At 47.0% G+C, this 18583-nt stretch overlaps 1 protein-coding gene across 1 annotated transcript in view; it reads right to left on the reverse strand.

The window, feature by feature from the left end:
• The window catches only part of LOC119382224 (mucin-5AC), a 260979-nt gene that overhangs the window by 53430 nt on the left and 188966 nt on the right, over positions 1 to 18583 (reverse strand). Inside the window, 1 exon segment of the mRNA XM_049412751.1 lies at positions 13636 to 13841. Coding sequence (XP_049268708.1) covers positions 13636 to 13841 — 206 coding nt within the window.

Here is an 18583-nt window from a genome sequence, read left to right on the forward strand (position 1 = left end):
CGCCGGCATCAAAAAATGCCGGTAGTAGGCAAAGGACGAGTCTATGCCTAGGTTTTCTTCCGCAGCTAAGCGCCAACAGTACCCGCTCCCGGGAGCTCACCATGAAAATTGGCTCATTTATTGCGTCTGGTCTGCACAGTTTTTCAATAGTGGAAGAACGAGGCTTTATTGCACTCATGAAGTGCGCAGTTCCGAATTTCACATTTCCTAGCCGCACAACGTTATCCCGGAGTGTCGTGCCAGAATTGTACTCTGCAACAAGACATGCCGTGTACGAGAAGTTGCAAAGCATCTTGAAGACTTGCGCGGCATCCATTGCAATTACGACGGATGGGTGGACATCACGCGCCGGGGACAGTTTTGTAGCTGTGACTTGTCATGTACTTAGCGAGGAATTTGAGCCACATAACTTCGTGCTTGCGTGCCGGTCACACCGTGAGAGCCACACAGCAAGCAACTTGCGTTCCCAGCTTCAAGGAATTTTCATGGACTGGGGTATCAGTGACAACCTTCCATGTTTTGTTGTCACTGACAACGCGAGGAATTTTGTTTGCGCTATTCAGCAGGCTCCGTGGGTTCGCATTTCATGCTTCGCACATACTCTACAACTTTGTGTTCAAGATGCCAAGAAAGAAAGTATTGGCTTCGCCAACATGTGTGCCAAAGCGCGGACCATCGTCGGCTACTACAAGCGGAGCAGCACTGCGAGGGCAAGACTGCAGGAAATACAGAAGCAGCTTTCCGTTGACCCTCCACTTGAGCTCGTCCAAGATGTTCCAACGCGATGGAACAGCGAATTTGCGATGCTAGCTCGTCTGCTCAAGCTGAAGACTGCCGTGACGATCGACCTGACCGAAAATGATTCGGTTGAAAACTTGACAAATGGAGAGTGGCGTCAAGTGTCGGCCTTTGTGACAGTTCTTCAGCCAGTGGAAGATGCTACAACAGCTGCGTGTGCCGAGTCTTACCCGACGCTATTTTTGGTCGTGCCCCTCGTTCACTGCATGAAGCTGTTGCTTTGCGACAAAACAAGCGACTGTAATGAGTACGACTTTGCGCAGAACCTTCTGAAATCGATAAAAGCTAGGTTTCCGGCTGTAAGCACTACTGCGCCCCATTGTCTTGCCACATTGCTTGATCCACGTTTCAAAGATGTATGCTACGGTGACGAAGAAAAAGTGGAAGTGCGAGCTCTGGTGCATTCAGTGCTCAAAGGAGTGCCAACCAAAGTGGACAAGCCAGTGAGTGTTCTCCATTGTGGAAAATTTTCAGTAGCTTGGTTGCAGGACAAAAAGAGGGTGCTGATCTATTAATGCAGGAATTGTCAGGTTATCTTGAAGCTCCTCTGCTGCCACGTCAAGACAACCCTTTTCAATGGTGGCAGAACGTAGGTAAGGCAAAGTACAAAAATATGGTGACGGCAGCAAAGCCTTACCTTGGTACTCCTGCAACCCAAGTGCCTAGTGAGACGCTTTTCTCAGCCCGCTCTAATACAGTTACCAGCAGAAGAGAGTCGCTGAGTTCGAAACACGTTGAGGAACTAGTGTTCTTGCACGGGAACTACCGATATTGTCCTAAAGCGCTCTGAGAAACAGAATTGCTTTGTGACGCTTTCAGCTTGACCAGCACGAGTTTGTGTAAGTAAATTTAGTACAAGGCAGATTTCGCAATACCGAAGTTCACGGAAAATCCACACATAACCCGTGTTATTTATCATGTGAGTAGTTTGCGTTATGTAGGTGGCCCACTTGAAGTTTTGTTTCGTGCTTTGTAAATATAAGCCCTTGCGTGTTGCTCCGTGTAATTTTACTATCACTGCTGTATACAAAATTACCTCAATATACGTATTGTGGTGTTTTTGTTGGTTAAATAGAATTGTCATGTGCCTTGTTAACGTTTGTGAATCTCGTTTTAAATAGAACTTGCAATTCTAGGGTGATTTTCAAAACCTGAATAAAGTTTTTCTATCCCTTTCCATTCAAAATTGCTGCCTTACTATTCGAAAACTATTCGAATAATATTCGATTCGTATTCGTATTCGATTCAGTTTCATCACTATTCGATTCGTATTCGATTCGGTTCTGAAATTCACTATTCGCACACCCCTACAGTTTAGTAAGTTTAGGGATCTCCGTTCATGTTAGAGGTTAGCGCTATGAGAACAGCTTCAATCTTGTCACTTACCGGTACATTTATTTTGAAAATAATGAAATGTTTTGGTCCTGCTGCATGTTGATCAGCCCATTCATTTCTTTGAACGGAGCAGTAACGAATGGCCTGGGGTTTACTTAGTTGTAATAGAGCCTTAGAAATGTCGTCTATTGTGGTTTAGTAATGAAATCGTATGTTGAAAGCGTTTAGAGCATTTAATGAACCTGGATGATAAATGATTTATTTTCGGTATTTTGCAGTTTTGAGTTTTTGTACTGCGATCCACAACGTATAACGCTCAGCAATGAGGTAGACGGAGACAGACTGTGGTAGCCCAAGAGTGCGCTTTCGTGCAGCTCCAACAAGGCTGCTTCCGGCAGAAGTATCCGTCTTCGCACTAACGGCAAAAAGTTTGTGCACATGCTGTACGTTTCTTGTACTACGCAAAATTTATATGCTATATGCGCACGTAGCGTATCTTGTTTTCTTATATCGGTCAACAAAATGTCGAGGAATTCGGGGAAGTCGTTACCACGACCTAACCTGCTTGCCCGTTCCGCAGCAAAATGTGCTTTAAGAGGGGCATTAAACTCCAGACGTTTTGCTTCGAACCTACGTATCAGTGGTAAAATGACAACGCAGCTGTTTTTAAAGTGAGTGATTATGTTATGAGATGCATGGTTTTGCAATGAACGAACTCTGAAATTATGTTAACATCAATTTTGTTCTTCCAAAAATGAACAAGCCGTGTGGGTGCCAGTCGCTATGTCTAGCCATTTATTATGCCCAGTATTAAAGGTACTGCGAAGACTGAAATTGAGCTAATATACAATGAGATACGGAGCCTAAGAAAAATGCACTAATGCGGAATGATATGTGCGGGGTTTCGTTGGAATCGAGAGAAGCGCTGAGAAAAAAACACGGTTGATCCCTCCGTCATCAGAATCGGTATAACGTGAAAGTGTAACGTATTCTCGCAGAAGTAGTTGAATGTCTATTACACATTGGTATACGAGAGCTTGCGCACAATAGGATGAAGTATGGTAAAGGTTAATAAGATCCAGATATCGTAATCACGGGCATTTTTTATTCAAATTGCTCCGTGGGGGCACGTGAAGTTACATCCTGTTTACGCTGCATCGACGTGTTATATTACCATTGTGAAAGCTTTCTTTTTGTCAATTTAGTGTGCTATATTGTTGTATTACAGAATATAAAAAGTCACAGTTTCGCCGCAACTGCGAAGCACTAAATGCGATAGCAACAAATTGGAATGTAACGCGAAGAACGGAAAGCAGCTCGAAATTTCCAGCGCGTCGCTCAGGCGCAAAGGACGCACGAAAAGAACACGCACAGGACGAGCGCGAACTATCAAGTGTCACACTTGTTACTTATTTCTGTTTGAACAGCGTGCTCGTTTCGCAAACGCGGCCGCTGCAGCGAGCGAAGTGAGCTTCGCACTCTCTGTAACTTCAGCGCGAACGTAGCGGTGAAAGCACAAGCCATACAACCCCCCCCCCCGCCCTCCTCGCTCCAGGAGATAAGCGCGCACGCAGGCGACCCCGCCCTGTAGGGCGTATTGCATGGAGGCGCGCGCGCGCTCAACGCACGCTACGAACGGGGCGATGACCTTTAAAGCGCGCCGCTCGCGCACTCCGCGCCATCTCGCTAGTGAGCAAGAAAGCACGCTGAAGTAAATGGTGTATATAAATAGCTCGCAGTTAGCATGCTGAAAGACGGTACTCTTCGAGGCCTAGCCGTCTAACGCCACGCGCTGCGGAGTGAGAGGTCGCTCGTTCGATTCCGAGCGTCGGAAAGTATTTCTGAATAATTTTTCTTTGTGGCTTTTATATATGTACATATATATTATATATACATATACGAGACATGACGGCGACGGCAAAAACGAGCCGAGAGTGTAGATATAATTGCTATCGCAATTGATAAGATATGGTTAAGATGTGGCTAAGTTCTGAGGGAAACAAAGGCCGAAACGCAAAGTGTGGAAAGTTGGTGTGCCTACCACTAAGCGAAAGCTCTGGACACAGGTCGCTGCAAGCAGAGGGGAGGTCTTTCTAAAGACATCCTGAACAAAGTGAAGCCTGTGTATGCAGATTTCTGTTCAGGTAATATGTTTCGAAGAAATGTTTCCACGAAAGGTGATGTTTTTCCGCGGAAAAACGGGAAACGCGAATGAATGCTTCAGTGGGATGCTCTGGCACCGTGTAGATGTCTATGTAGGCCTGTCTTGTTTGGAGATTCTGTATATAGTTCATCAACAATGAAAACAGTGGCACGCTGGACGCCTTGAAACAGGCTTCTGTCGATCCTGGCTGCTACACAAGAGTAGCTTGCCTCACTTGAAGAAGGCCAGCCGCCAGTCAACGGCTGACGAAAAGCAAGCCCGAAAAAAACGAAGCGCTGCTAAACAATCTTACGGTCACTCGTGGCAGCTAAGGAAGGTCTCAGCTATGAATGAGGCTGGCGGTTTTTAAATGCGAAGCATTTCTTAGCGAACCTTTGGCACGTCGAGCGTTTCTATCTGCGTATCTATCTGTCTAGCCACCTACTCATGATCGCCGGGTGCTGTCATGATCGCCTTCTTGACTTGTTGTAGACCAAAATTGGCATGGGTGTCGGATCATGACATGAATAATGTGAAAATCCTGTCGCGTACGTCGTCAAACCCTTTTCTCCAGACACGTGTGGCACATACCCGTTTTCCATGGGCCGCGGTGAACGGGCATGCGCCACATGTGATTGACGGTTTATATCTACCCAGGAACGGCGACAATAGACATTGGTAATTTAAATGCGAGAACGTTAAGAGAAACCGGCTTCGGCAGCGTTGACCCGACGAATCGAAAGAATAAAAATTAGGACCCCAGCAGGAATCGAACCTAAGCATTCTGCGTGGCAGTCACGTATTATACCACAGAGCCACGCCATGTCTATAAAGTTGTTCGGAAAACAGCCTATGCAGGCGTAATGTTGGTGCAACGTCGGCTGTGGTTGTGGTGCTGGCTATCTTATCTTACAAGCATGCAATAAACACTACATCATAGCAGTCTAATAAACATTACATTTTCATTCCTATGGTTCAACAAGCTATATTGAACCATTGCTACACTCCGGAGGAATACATAAACGGAAGTTACGCATGATATTCACGTGATTGTACCATAAAGTGCCCTTCCTTTCGATAATACTGACGTATGTACTCTAACGTGAGGGCTGACGTTACGTCGCACCATAAGTTACCTATTAAAGTGTTGTCGATTCGCCTGGTAAGCCCACGATGTGCACACAGCTACTACACTTACAAAAACACGTCGATCCACATGGTAAAGCTTAGCTCAAAGCCATAAAATACAGCATAGAAGTACTCGCTGACTGCTTCGCATGAAAATGATTCCCACAATGCATGGTATCTGACGAATTTTAGTGTCGTATAACCTTCCAATGATGTATATTGCACGTTTTTACAACTTGTTTCTTGTTTCTCTCAAACTTCATTTTTAGTTGCTTTGTGTTGCGCAAAAAGTCATAACTTTTGAATGAACCAATTTTTGTATGAAACTTCCCATGCTTCTTTCTGGAACAGTTAGTCTGTGCAATAAACTAGGATAATTGAAAACCAGGAATGATTTTTGATGTTATAAGATTTCGACTGGAATGCAACCACCTGAAATTACACAATTTTTGGTTTTTTTACTATACCATACTTAATATTGACGAAAGCGTAAAGATTGTAGTTCATTGCATGCCTTCATGTACAGATACATTGCTGCCAAGCCATTTTTGTTTGGTGTCACAGGATCGGTACTTATGACTGTTCGCGTGATGGGCATATATTGGGCAATTTCAGCAATTAATCATTGATTAGTTTCACTTTTTTGTTTGGGATGAATTTATAAAAAAATTTCCAAAACGGTGGCAACATACCTTACGTCGCGTCTACAACTACGTAATATGCGCCAGAGCGAGTGCCTGGCAGACTGGAAGGGTTGTTTTGTTATGTTTTGTTGTGTTTTTTGCGACGCGCAAAGTGGTTGTAACTTGTCGGGCTGCGGTGAAGCGCGACAGTAATTATATTCTATAAAATTGAGTTGCTAATCTGTCGCTTCCACAACTTTGCTCTAAGCGTGGCTTCAACTTGCACGCAACTTATACCCAATTGAGCCAGGAGAACTCATGCAGTGGCCACGACCTCGATGGAACGGCGAGCTTGCGCACGTCGTCAACAGAGGCCACTGGCCCATAAGTAAAGCCCATGACCACATCCTCTGTTTTACCGGTAGCGTCTGTTGCACATTCGTCAAGCCCTGGTCGATGCGTCGTCGTTTCCTTTCACTGTGATGGTCAGACGAAAGCTGACGCCGTTTTGTCCGAGGCCACGGTGCCGGTATTTTCTTAGAGAGATATAACGGTACATTCGGAAAAAAGTCACAGTTTCCCCGTAACGGCGAAGCAATGAATGCGATAGCAATAAATTGGAATTGTAACGCGAAGAACGGAAAGCAGCTCGAAATTGCCAGCGCGTCGCTCGAGCCCAGCGACGCACGAAAAGAACGCACACAGGACGAGCGCGAACTATCATGCGTCACAGCTCGACACTGGAAGCGCACTGCTCAAACATAAAGCAGGACGCACGAAACGAACGAACAGGTACACACAGGACGAGCGCGAACTAACTGTCCCAGTTGTTACTTATATCTTTTAACACCGCGCTCCTTTCGCAAACGCGGCCGCTGCAGCGAGCGAAGCGACCTTAGTACGCTCTGTGACTTCAGCGCGGACATTGCGAGGAAAGCACAAGACATACAACACCCCGCTCCCCCCCCGCCCCCGCCAGCCGCCCCCTTCTTTCTTTGAGATAAGCTCACGAGGGCGACTACGCCCTGTAGGTCGAAGAGCAACGGCGTTCGCAGGAACGGGGCGACGATCTTTAAAGCGTGTCACGCGTGCATATCACGCCATCTGTGTGGTAACTAAGAAAGCATGCTGATGTAAGTGGTGTATATAAATAGCTCACCGTTAGCAGGCTGAAAGACGGTGCTGTTGGTAGCCTAACCGTCTAACGCCGCGCGCAGGAAAGCGGGAGGTCACCCGTTCTATTCCGCGCGTCGGAAAGATTTTCTGAATTATGTTTCTTTGTGGCTTTGATATATATATATATATATATATATATATATATATATACGGTGCATGACGGCGGCGACGGCGAAAATCAGCTGATACTGTCCATATAATTGCTATCGCAATAAAATTTTCGGCACCGCGTCAGGTCGAAGAGACGGCTTTCTTCTCGGCAATCGAACTTCCGCTCCGTTAATTACGTGCGCATAGTTTTTACATTTTTTACATTTGTTTTTACCCTGTCATTGCTGCCGCAGGGTGGATGGTGTGTAGTCAAGCAGCAGTAACTCCAGCTTTTTGCCGTCTCCCCATTTTTCGCCATTGTATCTGTTTTGGTGAAACATAAACGCACTGACTGACATAGTCTCTCTCGATGAAATGAGGCTCAAAGTGAAGTTAGCACACAGCGCGATCAGCACTGAGCTACGCGTCAAGTCAGTACAATTTTTTTCCCACACAGGTCGTCGCTGTTCATCGTTAGCGACATCTTGCGGCCTTCGTTCGTACGGGAGTACCCAGTCTTGCAGCCGGGCGCGTAGCATTGATTTAAACGCTGTTTTTTTTTTTTTTCACTTAAGTCACTTAAGGCTCTGATATACTTCAGCGTAACGTCGACGCGCGCGTGCGCGCGTCATTGCGACGTCACGTCAGCAAAAAACAGCCCTCTATAGTCCGGCGTCGGCTGACTGCCAACGCGGCCGACGGCTGCTGGCGCGCTCGGGCGTCGCTCGGCTCCGAATAGATCATGCTGCATTTCGCGCCAGACGCGTCGGACTCGCATGCACAGGAAGCTGCTTCGCGGGCTGTTTCGTCGGTTCCCGACAGGTGGCGCGGGCGTACTTGGCTTTATTGCGCATGTGCTCCTCTAAGATGCGATCGCATCGGCGCGTTGGAGCCGGCTCGACTGTAGTGGAGACCGATTTGCGCCTGGCGTAGCGTCGCCGGCTCGGCGTGACGAAACGCAGCGCCCTCGCGGGCGCTCGCGTCGGACGTCGGAGTATAGGGGACCAGCGCTGGAGTTTCCGCGGTGCGGGCAGTGCCGCCCTGGCGGTCAAAGCGCGCATACTCCAGCCGCTCCCCCGGACGATAGTGGCGACTCGTTGAGGCGATGCGGGCGCGTGTCGCCGAAACAAAACTAAGGATGCTGGCGGTACTGTTGCGCATTCAAATGCCACAATACGTAGAAATGAGGGAGGACGTATCCGTCTATGCTTTTCCTTCTAAAACGTGCATAGGAACGGATGCGCCATTTCATCCCGGCAGTCAGGCGAGCACGGTATGTTCTGCTCTTGCTCTCCTGTCTAGTCGCGTCGGGCTGGTTTATAAACCGAACTGCGCGTGTCTGCTAGATTTATTCGATAGTGAGGGCCACCAGTGGAAATAGGGGCCTACGAGCAGAATTTAATCCGTGTTTTGTCGTAAATAGAACATACATATTATGCAGCATGCGGCATATGTAACAATCTTTGCATCTGACCACCACCAAGCTCCTTCTGATGTCACCGCGTGCAGTGAATATGATAGGATAGGCAGGTAGTCTACATTATTTGCAAACAGTTAAGCAGAAGGAAAGCTGTCTGTCTACGAGATGCGTACGGGGGCACGTTCGCCGACGCCGCGGAACTGTTATGAGAAATACGCACGCGATGGATGCCTCCGTTGAACTTCACTTGGGCTACAGACAGAGTTGTTGTCACGAACAGAGCAGCGGACTACTCGAAGCTTAGCTTTCTGGAGTCAGCCGATGCGGTAAAGCTTGTTTGTGCATTGGCTGCCGCGGCGAAGTGACATCGCAATTTATGCCTCGCTAGAAAAGGGTCAGATGTCTTGGATTTTTACTCGCCGTTTAATTCGCTTAACGTACTGTGTTAGTTTATTCGCTCGCTTGTGTCTGCTTAGAATAAACGTGTTTGATCAACATCGACAATTGCTGGCGTTTTACGTGCCAAACAGGGTACGATTATGAGGCACGCCGTAGTGTGGGAATCAGGATTAATTTGACCGCTTCGGGTTGTTTAATGTGCACATGAATCTCAGTACGCGGGTGTTCATTTTATTTCAACCCTATCGAAATGTGGCCACCGTGGCCGGGAATCTATCCCGCGCCCTGGAGCATAACAGCGCGACACCATACATGCTATGCTAGCACGGTGGTTTGCTTGATCAACGTCCGCGTGCATACATACCGCGGGCTGGGCATACATACCACGGCAGAAAAAAAACATTGACGCAGCTGTCTCTTGCCTCTTACATTTTTTTTTACTGCAGTAGCGGGAAGCTGGTATCGACGTAGCCCGTACTTATCAATGGAGGCTTGTTAGCCTGCACTAGCTTGACACAAATTCCAGTACGCAACCACAAAATGGTGACGACGGAGTCGTCCTATGGAGTCGCCACCACGGCACAGCACTGTCTTTTCGACGCCGTATGCACAGACGTAGCCTGCTTTGCATGGCTTCTCTCCGTTTTCCAGTGCTTTCCTGAGAAATTAGCCTTCAGACAAAGTTTTTTTTTAAACCATAGAGCCGTATTACTGGCGCAATGGCTGCTCGATCTGTTCGCGCCAAAATAAAGCACGGGAACGGCGCACGCGCGTGCGCTCACCGCGGTACAGTGCGGCCTGTCGTCCGAGCGCGAGCGGCATGGCCTCCGAGATTAGCCGGCGGCGCGGAGGCCAAGCGAGCGGCTGAGTTATGTCGCGACTCCCCGCCAGGCGCCATTTTTCGGCGCGCCACCTATCCAGCGCTGGTCTCCCATAACAGAGCCTTAATACGCAGCAGGACTCGCCGACGCGAACGCAAGCGAGTCCGAGAATGTAAACTTTCTTCAAGACACGGTCGGGCTAGAGCACGGTGTAAGATATATACTCTTTAGGTGGGGACACTCCTCGGCTTGCATGCAGAGCGCGTTCGACCAGGCAAAGTAACAACAGCGCGCGTCTGTCGGTCCGGTGACCGCAGCGGGTATCTATCGGCGGAAAGACGCAACTTGAAGAGAAAAAATGCTTTCTGCTCCGTTGCTATAGCAACCAACGTGGTCGGTGGCAACGCCGGCGTCCGCCGCATGTCTCGTTTTTCGCTCGCGAAAAACGCCGTATGCGTTTCTAACTTTACTTGCTGGCGTGCCATGGCCGCGTTCGCTGACTAGGAAATTCAGATTTCCCGCGAAGCGCCAATTGCTACGGGAACGCGTTTTTGTGTTGAAGTTGCGTCATCCCGCCGATAGGTATCCGCTGCCGTCAGCGGACCGACGGGTGCTCAGCGTTGTTACTTTATCTGGTCGATGGCGTCTGGCGAGTGTCCTCACTAACAACACCACGGGGTGTTGGCTAGAAGGTAGACGCGCGCGTTCCTTCATTTGCGCGTGTCGCCTCTCTCTTTTAGCCCGGCCGTGTTCAAGATTGCAACGCCAGCGCCGCCGCTACTTTCTTCAAAAGAGGGGACACCGGTTTGCAAGGCGCGCCGGCTTTGATCGCTCCACTCAAAATATTCTAGTACACTCTACCACGGCTGGTCTAGGAACGCGATGGGAAACGCGACGCGCGTCGTGTGGCCCCTCTAGTCTGGCCGTGGTTTTTCACGGTTCGAGCGGGGAAAGCGGTGTGACAGCTAAGCGAGCGTCGCAGAGCTATTATTTGATACGAATGGATGTTATGAGAATATCGTGGGTACAGCGCAACATCAGTAGGAAAAGAAAACGACACACAGGAAAGAGCGAGGCTTAGGCTAAAGCCACCACCTGGCGGTGCGAGGCGTTGACAAAACTACACTTCTCTTGGAAACGTACCGAATCGGACGGTCGTAGATACGGTGCAAAGGCGAGTTGCCGGAGCTAATTGCGGAGGCCATGCTATACCGTTCCCATACGGTGACCCGCGAACCAAGAGCACTGGGAGACGAATATGTCAGAGATCAAAGGCGTGTTCGTAAAGCCTCTTGCATTTGTCACCGCGGTGCAGGGGTTAGAGCGCCCGTCACCTATCGTGGTGGACCGAGAGGTCATGGGTTCGACTCCCGATTGCGGAATTTTTTAACAGCGAAGCTTTTCTTAGTCGAGACTTTCATGTCCGGGGGTTGTGGCAGCGGTGATCACGTGACCTAGCAGTGTGGCGAGTGAGGCTCGATAGGAAGGGGAGGGCTGCATGTGCTGCGAGAGGCGCTGGTGCAGGATGTCGAGGGATGCACGTTCGAGAAACGCGCCGAGATGAGGTGACGGTGAAGTGCAGTGGAGTGTAAAATAGCGTGTCAGTATCAATGTTCAGGCGTTTGCGCTTTCAAGATGGTGAATCTAACTCTTTCTTCACTTCATTTTAGCATGGGTTTCGCAAGAACTACTCCTGCGAAACACAACTAATATCGTTTATACATAGCATTTCTTCCTCTTTAGACAAAGGCCAAGTAATTGATTGCATTTTCTTAGATTTTGCTAAAGCTTTTGACAAGGTGTCTCATCGCTTACTACTTCTTAAACTCAGTACTCTTAATATTGACCCTAACATTTTCAATTGGATAGAATGCTTTCTAACTAACCGTACTCAATTTGTAACTGCTAATGATGCTGCATCCCAGCGCTGCTGTGACGTAAAGTCAGGTGTTCCTCAAGGCTCCGTCTTGGGCCCATTGCTATTTTTAATTTATATTAATGACTTACCTACTGTTATTAATAGTTCTATAAAACTATTTGCCGATGATTGTGTTCTATACCGTGAAATAACTAATCAGCATGATAACTTTGTTCTTCAGTCAGACCTAGATAACATGTCTAAGTGGTGCTCACAATGGCTTATGTTCCTTAATCCCATTAAATGCAAAATCATGTCTTTTTCGCGTCGCACTGACGCATCCACTTCTTTCGGCTATGCTATCAATAACATCAACCTTGATTACGTAACTTCATATAAATATCTCGGAATACAGCTAACCAATAACCTTTCATGGCATGCGCACATCAAATACATCACTAACAATGCCAACAGATCCCTCGGCTACATACGCCGAAATTTTTCTAAATCCCCCTGCCATTTGAAGTTAATGCTGTACAAAACTCTAATTAGACCTAAGCTTGAGTATGCGTCATCTGTGTGGGACCCCGGTCAAAAAACATTATCAGCTATCATCGAGTCAGTTCAGAATCGGTCAGCACGTTTCATTAATTCAAACTATACCCTCACATCTAGCGTTTCACTAATGAAATCAAAGCTTGCACTAATTGATTTGAAAACTAGAAGAAAAATTTCTCGTCTATGCCTTTTTCAAAAATTCTTTACCAAAATAACTCACTTAAACAGGAACTCATCTCCGAGCCTTCATACATATCGTCACGTCTTGACCATCAGTATAAAAATTTTATTCCTTTCTGCCGTACTAACGTTTTTTCAGACTCCTTTCTGCCAAAGACCAGTGCCGAGTGGAACCACCTTCCCCCCTCCATGGAGGACGTGTCATCCTTCAAGACTGCACTAACAGATCATATCTTAAGCCTCTAATAACTGAGTGTTGTTTGAACATGTATTCTAATTAATTTGTTGTATTATTGTGTTCTGTTTTTACTGCATTTTTTGTTTTATTACCCACCCCCTCTGTAACGCCTTTATGTGCCCTGAGGGTAATGTAAATAAATAAATATTTCTCATTCTCCCGATGAAGAAGCCGCCCGAGCGTCAGCGAGAGCTGACGCGAGAACGGGCATGTCGTCGCCGAGGCAACCGCGATGTTCGCGCAAGAAAGGCCGAACCTACGCGCCAACAAACGGAAGTCTTGAAAAACACAGAAGTACGGTTATAGCCTGATGAAGGACGGGCATGAGCTTCGCTGTTTCGACAGTGTTCGCGAAGTGGAGCTGGCTTGATTTTTTTCAAGTTTTTTTTTTTTGCCATCTGATCGTGTGCATTTTGCTGACGTATTTCCGTGCCGGAAATACGTCATCAAAACCTGGGTGGACCCCGGCATAAAACACTTTCGTGCTAAAATTAGAATGAGGAAAGACGTAGGAAGCGGGTAAAAAAGAGAAGGGCTCTGCCAGTGCGTAAATATTTGTGCCTATAAAGCGAGGACTCTTCAACAGAATTTTATAGAAAGAGATTGATTGAGGATAGAAACAGCAACGATGATGGAGAATGATAAATGCAACATAAGATCTGAAAATCCGTCTGGTGAGAGAAGGGGCCGGGCTTTCCTATTTGGAGTCATAGCTGCCGGCCCGAGGACAAAAAAATACGGACAAATATTTACAACAGGATGAGGCGTGGATCTGCAGCACGGATAGTTACTCATCGCAACGTACAGCAAGAACTATTCAATGTAACAATAATGGCACTCGCGCTGGCTCTTTGACAATGAGGCTCACCGGTGTACGTGTGTTCCTCCGAGTACTGTGACCAGTCCGGTTGGGTATTGCGGCCTGCTCGTAGAAGATCTGCTGCTGGTACTGGTGGTGCTAGGCCGCCGCCTGCTTGTAGAGGTAGCGCTGGGTTGCGTACTCGTAGGTGTTGGCGGAGGCAGCACTTCGTTGGCGCCTCCTCCAACGATCTCGAAGCCCAGCACGTTCGTCGTCTGCAAGGGCAGAACGTGCGCGAATGTTAAGTACCAACTTTGGTTATGTAATGTTCGGTTTTTCGACGCATAAGCAAAAGCGGGTAGCCAGAAGGCCATGATAATGCGCAGTATTTATTGGCATAAGGGCAAGGTACAACCGAAGGTCGTGATGCACAATATGATTATTATGGTATGACAAGCAAAATTAATAGCAAATGGTAGATGTGGTATGGCTGCAAAAGGGCATAAAACATGGCAGGTTTGGTAGGCGTCGTCAGCAATGATAGCTGGTAGCGTCCGAGTATGTAGTTCCAGGGTTAGGGGAGGGCTCATCAACTCCACCAAATGTGTGATGCAGTTTATTGCTCTTTCAGAAATGCGAACATCTCTATCAACCATCTGGCGCTGAGAGGCAAGATGATGGTGATGATATTGCTGCATTACGGCACGCCAGTCTTCTTCTATACGTTTTAAGAGTGAAGCTGTTTAAGCCGGCCAAAAATACTTTGGTGTGTGAAAATGTGTACAAAAAAACTATCATCATAATGAACGGGTATGTGCCAGTGAAATTGGGCAAGTCCCACTACCTAGCGCCGGTCCACTAAAAAATAAGGAAGGCAAGAGACGGGCGGCAAACACCAATTAAGATTTCTAGAGAGACGTGACCAGTTATTGAAAAAAGCTTCAATAAACCGTAGGGATTAACCCAGTGATAAACACCCTGACCGTACGTTCCAGCTTCGCTCAAGCATGTGTACTAAGTGCTTCAGCGGTACGTACAACGAGAGAATACTAGAAAACGGGACAAGACAAAGGCGGTGCGAGAAGACCCCGAAGCGATGGAAGCCCTACGCGAACGCTCGGTATCAGCGCGCGTTGCTGTCTCTGGAGTTGGGACATCCGTGTCGCGCTTGTTGCTGTCTGTGGTTTAACTCGAACCTCTCTGCGCTGAGAAGCAACCTAGAAACAACCTGGCACCACCTAGCTAAAGCCTATGAACAACCTAGAAGCAACCAGATTAGACTTCAGCATCGCCCAGCTTCGCTGTTTCAAGCCTTGCGCGACTTAGTGCAAGCTTCGCCAGTCCTTTATTGAATATTTTCTTGGTTGGTACTCTGCTATGCTGCAGAAACTACAGGCTATGCTACAAATAATATCTTTGCTGCCGGGAAATCTTGTTTGAGATCCGATCTTTGTTGCGTGTTTTTATTAGAGGAAATAGAAACCACCGTAAAAAAGCACGGCAACTGCAACGGGCGGCATAATGTTGGCATCACGTTGGCTACCCTTTACATCAGTCGGGTAGAAATGCGAACCCAAATTAAAGACTGACTTGCCCTGCGCTTCATTAGGTACGCACGAGGGCCTGTGATTCTTGGCTACACAACGAAGTTGAAAACAAGGACGCACCGTCGGTTTTCACCAAGGATATTAACGGAGACAACAAGACGTTTGGCTCATGTCAAAACAGGATGGAAACGATATTGTGTACTTCTCGTGCTAGTTGATGCTTTCGGAGAGGAGGTAGATGTGATGTCGCGGTCCTCTCTCATCATTGTGCTGTTACCGAGTCATGTCTATTCTTTCTTCGCATTTTTAACCTATATATATATATATATATATATATATATATATATATATATATATATATATATATATATATATTGCTTTTTTTGATGCAATAAACCGCGTTCACTTGATAGTAAGCGCTCGCGTTGTGTGATTCTCTCTTGTATCCTGTGTTCGCTCTGTTTGGTCTTTCTAAGTAGCATGTTCAAACTGGCCCTGCAGCAAACCCTACTGTGATAGTTCAAAGTTAGCGCTTCTATCGTCTGCTAGCGTCTCATCCTGTCTTGTTGTGCTATTCCACAATGCAATCTTAACAACTATAGCTTGGCATCCCTTACTACGCAGAGACACCGTCACCGGTGTCAGGGCAATATTTAGAGACGTTCCTTGCGGGGACAACGTCTGCTACAGCACCGATTTTTGGGCGAGTTGGTTTTCCATAGCAGAACACCTGAGCGCGGGTGCAAACAAGGACAGAGGGAGGTGACGACGACACAGAGGGAGGTGTGTTGTCATCACCTTCCTCTGTCCTTGTTTGCGTGAGCTTAGATGTTCTCCACAGCAGCCCCAATAAGGAAAGCGAGGCACTGAGGTTCTTAGTTGTGCCGCAGCGTGTAAACGACTGTCTGGAAACGCAGAAAGAAGAACAAGTTAGCCCTGGACCCGGTGCTTGAAAAACTGACGAGTGCCGTCGGCAACGGTCTTGTTTGAAGTATTACCAGTGAAAGCGCAGAGAAATTGGCCTGGCATTACAATGAAGGAGAGAGATCGAAGGTCTTGAGCTGTGGAGAAGGTGGAGCACCAGCACCTGCACGTCACATGTCGGGACCCTGATTGGTGGTTGTAGTCGTGGACGCTACTGTCGTGGACGCCTCAAGCTGTGTGCCGCCACCCCCATTACTGCCGAAGTAACCGATGCTGAAGCCTTCGTCCTCCTAGTATCGACTGTGGTGTACTTAAACCTTGCTTTTGCCACACCCCTGTGCATCAGCGGCAAACCGTGACCTGCTGCTAGCCACATTTAATTCTTCTAATCCGCAGGTGAGCTCTTCGTATCGACCTGTTTCTATTTTTTCTTACAAATCTTTGTTTGCCGCTGACTGCAGCAAAGTGTCAAATATTTGTGCCTTGAGCTCCCAGTTGCTGCTAACGGATTGCAAATTTCTGACGTGCATGTTGTGTAAGCGAGGGTATCACCTTCGCAAAAATTGTCCGCGATTGCTGAGGGCACCTACACTAAGATGTCGATTGAGAGGCGTGAAGCTCGGTCGTGCCAGGCTTGCAAGCAATCTGGAGCGGCGAAAAGTGATGCTTCGTTCTCCCATCAATTGACATCAGTAAGCCAAAAACTGGATCAGCTTACAACAACAGTCGGAGCGCTTGTGGTTAAAGTAGAGGAATTACTGGCGTTCAAATTCACAGCAGAAAGGCTGAGACTGTAGCAGAAGTACAAAAGTCTATCGAATTCCTCTCTACGAACTATGCATTGTTCAAGCACACACAGTTGCAATCAAACAAAAATGGCTGGATGCTCGCAAAGGTCTCCCAAAACTTGTGCTGGATGGCATGGATCTGAATCTTCGCCTGTATTTCAATGATAATTTGACTCCTGCTAATCGGGATTTGTTTCGTCAAGCTCGCATGAGAGGAAGGAAAAAAGAATATAAATTTGTCTGGACACGCAGTGGAAAGGTGCTGGCGAGAAAGGTGGAAGGCTGTCCTCTCGTCCGCATCGATACTCTAATGGATCTCGAGAAACTTGTCTAAATATGGGCATTTGCAACACACCCTCATTTGGTAGCTTTTCAGAAGCCCAAAACTTCATTTCGAGTTCTAATAATGCATTCACAGCTACCCATGTTAATATCCGCAGCATCTGGAAACACTGTAATCATTTCCGTGCGCTGATGTCTCCTTTCTTGTCTATTTGTGACATATTTGTGCTGACTGAAATTAATGCTTCCGCTGATTGCATTTCGTCATATTCCATTCCCGGTTATCAACTGTTTTCATACACTCGCTCACTGCGCAAAGAAGGGGGTGTGGCCGTATTTGTAAAAGACGCATGGTCGGTATCAAAGTTGACGCTTTCCTTTTCGCAAGCAGAAGTGGTCGCTTTACGCCTATGCTCTGCTGAGCTATCGGCAACTGTATTGTCGCTCTACCGGCCACCATGCCGCAACGTCCGATTGTTCTTATCAGAACTTGATGAAGCGCTATCATCCCATTCTCTTGATGACAACGTGCTTGTGCTGGGCGACATCAATATTGATACCCTTCGCCCTGCTGTGCCACTGGTTGCTGATTATCTCGACCTTCTATAGAAATGGGGTTTGGAAGGTGCTATACATCTACCGACACGTGAAGAATTTCTATCTGGAAAACTGGTGAAGTCGTGCATCGACCACATTAATGTCCGTTGTTCTAATGTTATAACACAGGCAGCTGTCGTGGAAACCAAGGTCGCTGATCATTATTTTATCTGTTGTAGTCTTGTAAACTGTCCGAATCCTTAAAGAAGAGGCAGTACAAAAAAGGAAATTTCCATTGTTCGTCCAAGGCTTTTTTGACGACTGTATTGCAAATCATGAGTGGAACTCTGTATTATGCACTGTCTCCCCAGCTAATTTACACGATTCTTTTGTTCAGATACTAGATAACTACAGGAAAAAATGTACCCGCTGTGTTAAGATACGATTACGCCGAGAAGATAACAAATGGTTGTCGCCTACAAATATTAGCTGCAATCAAGGAGAAAGACCTTTTGTGGACCCAAGCGAAACGGGCTCCGAACCACCCTGAGTTGCTACAAAAATTTAAACTATGTAGGAATCGAGTGAACGCCATGATCCGGTTGGCCAAGCGAAATCACCTACGTGGGAAATTTAGCGAAGCTCACTCGAACATGAAAAAGACTGGGTCTCTAATAAATGAATCAAGAGGCGTATCTAAACGCGATGGTCATTATTTTTCACTTCTCTCACACTTTCCAGATGATGGAACCACTGTTGCGAATGAATTCAATACTTTCTTTTCACGCGTCTCTGGTATTCTTAAAACACACCCCGAAGTATGTACTCTAAAATACAGCGCGTGCAAATCTGCGCATCTTCCTTCTATTTCAAAATGTTATCTCACATCTATCCTTTTTAACTTAAAATCTAATAAATCACCTGGCATTGACGGAATCT

The sequence above is a fragment of the Rhipicephalus sanguineus genome, chromosome 2 (assembly GCF_013339695.2).
Source record: "Rhipicephalus sanguineus isolate Rsan-2018 chromosome 2, BIME_Rsan_1.4, whole genome shotgun sequence".
Classification (NCBI taxonomy): Eukaryota; Metazoa; Arthropoda; class Arachnida; order Ixodida; family Ixodidae; genus Rhipicephalus; species Rhipicephalus sanguineus.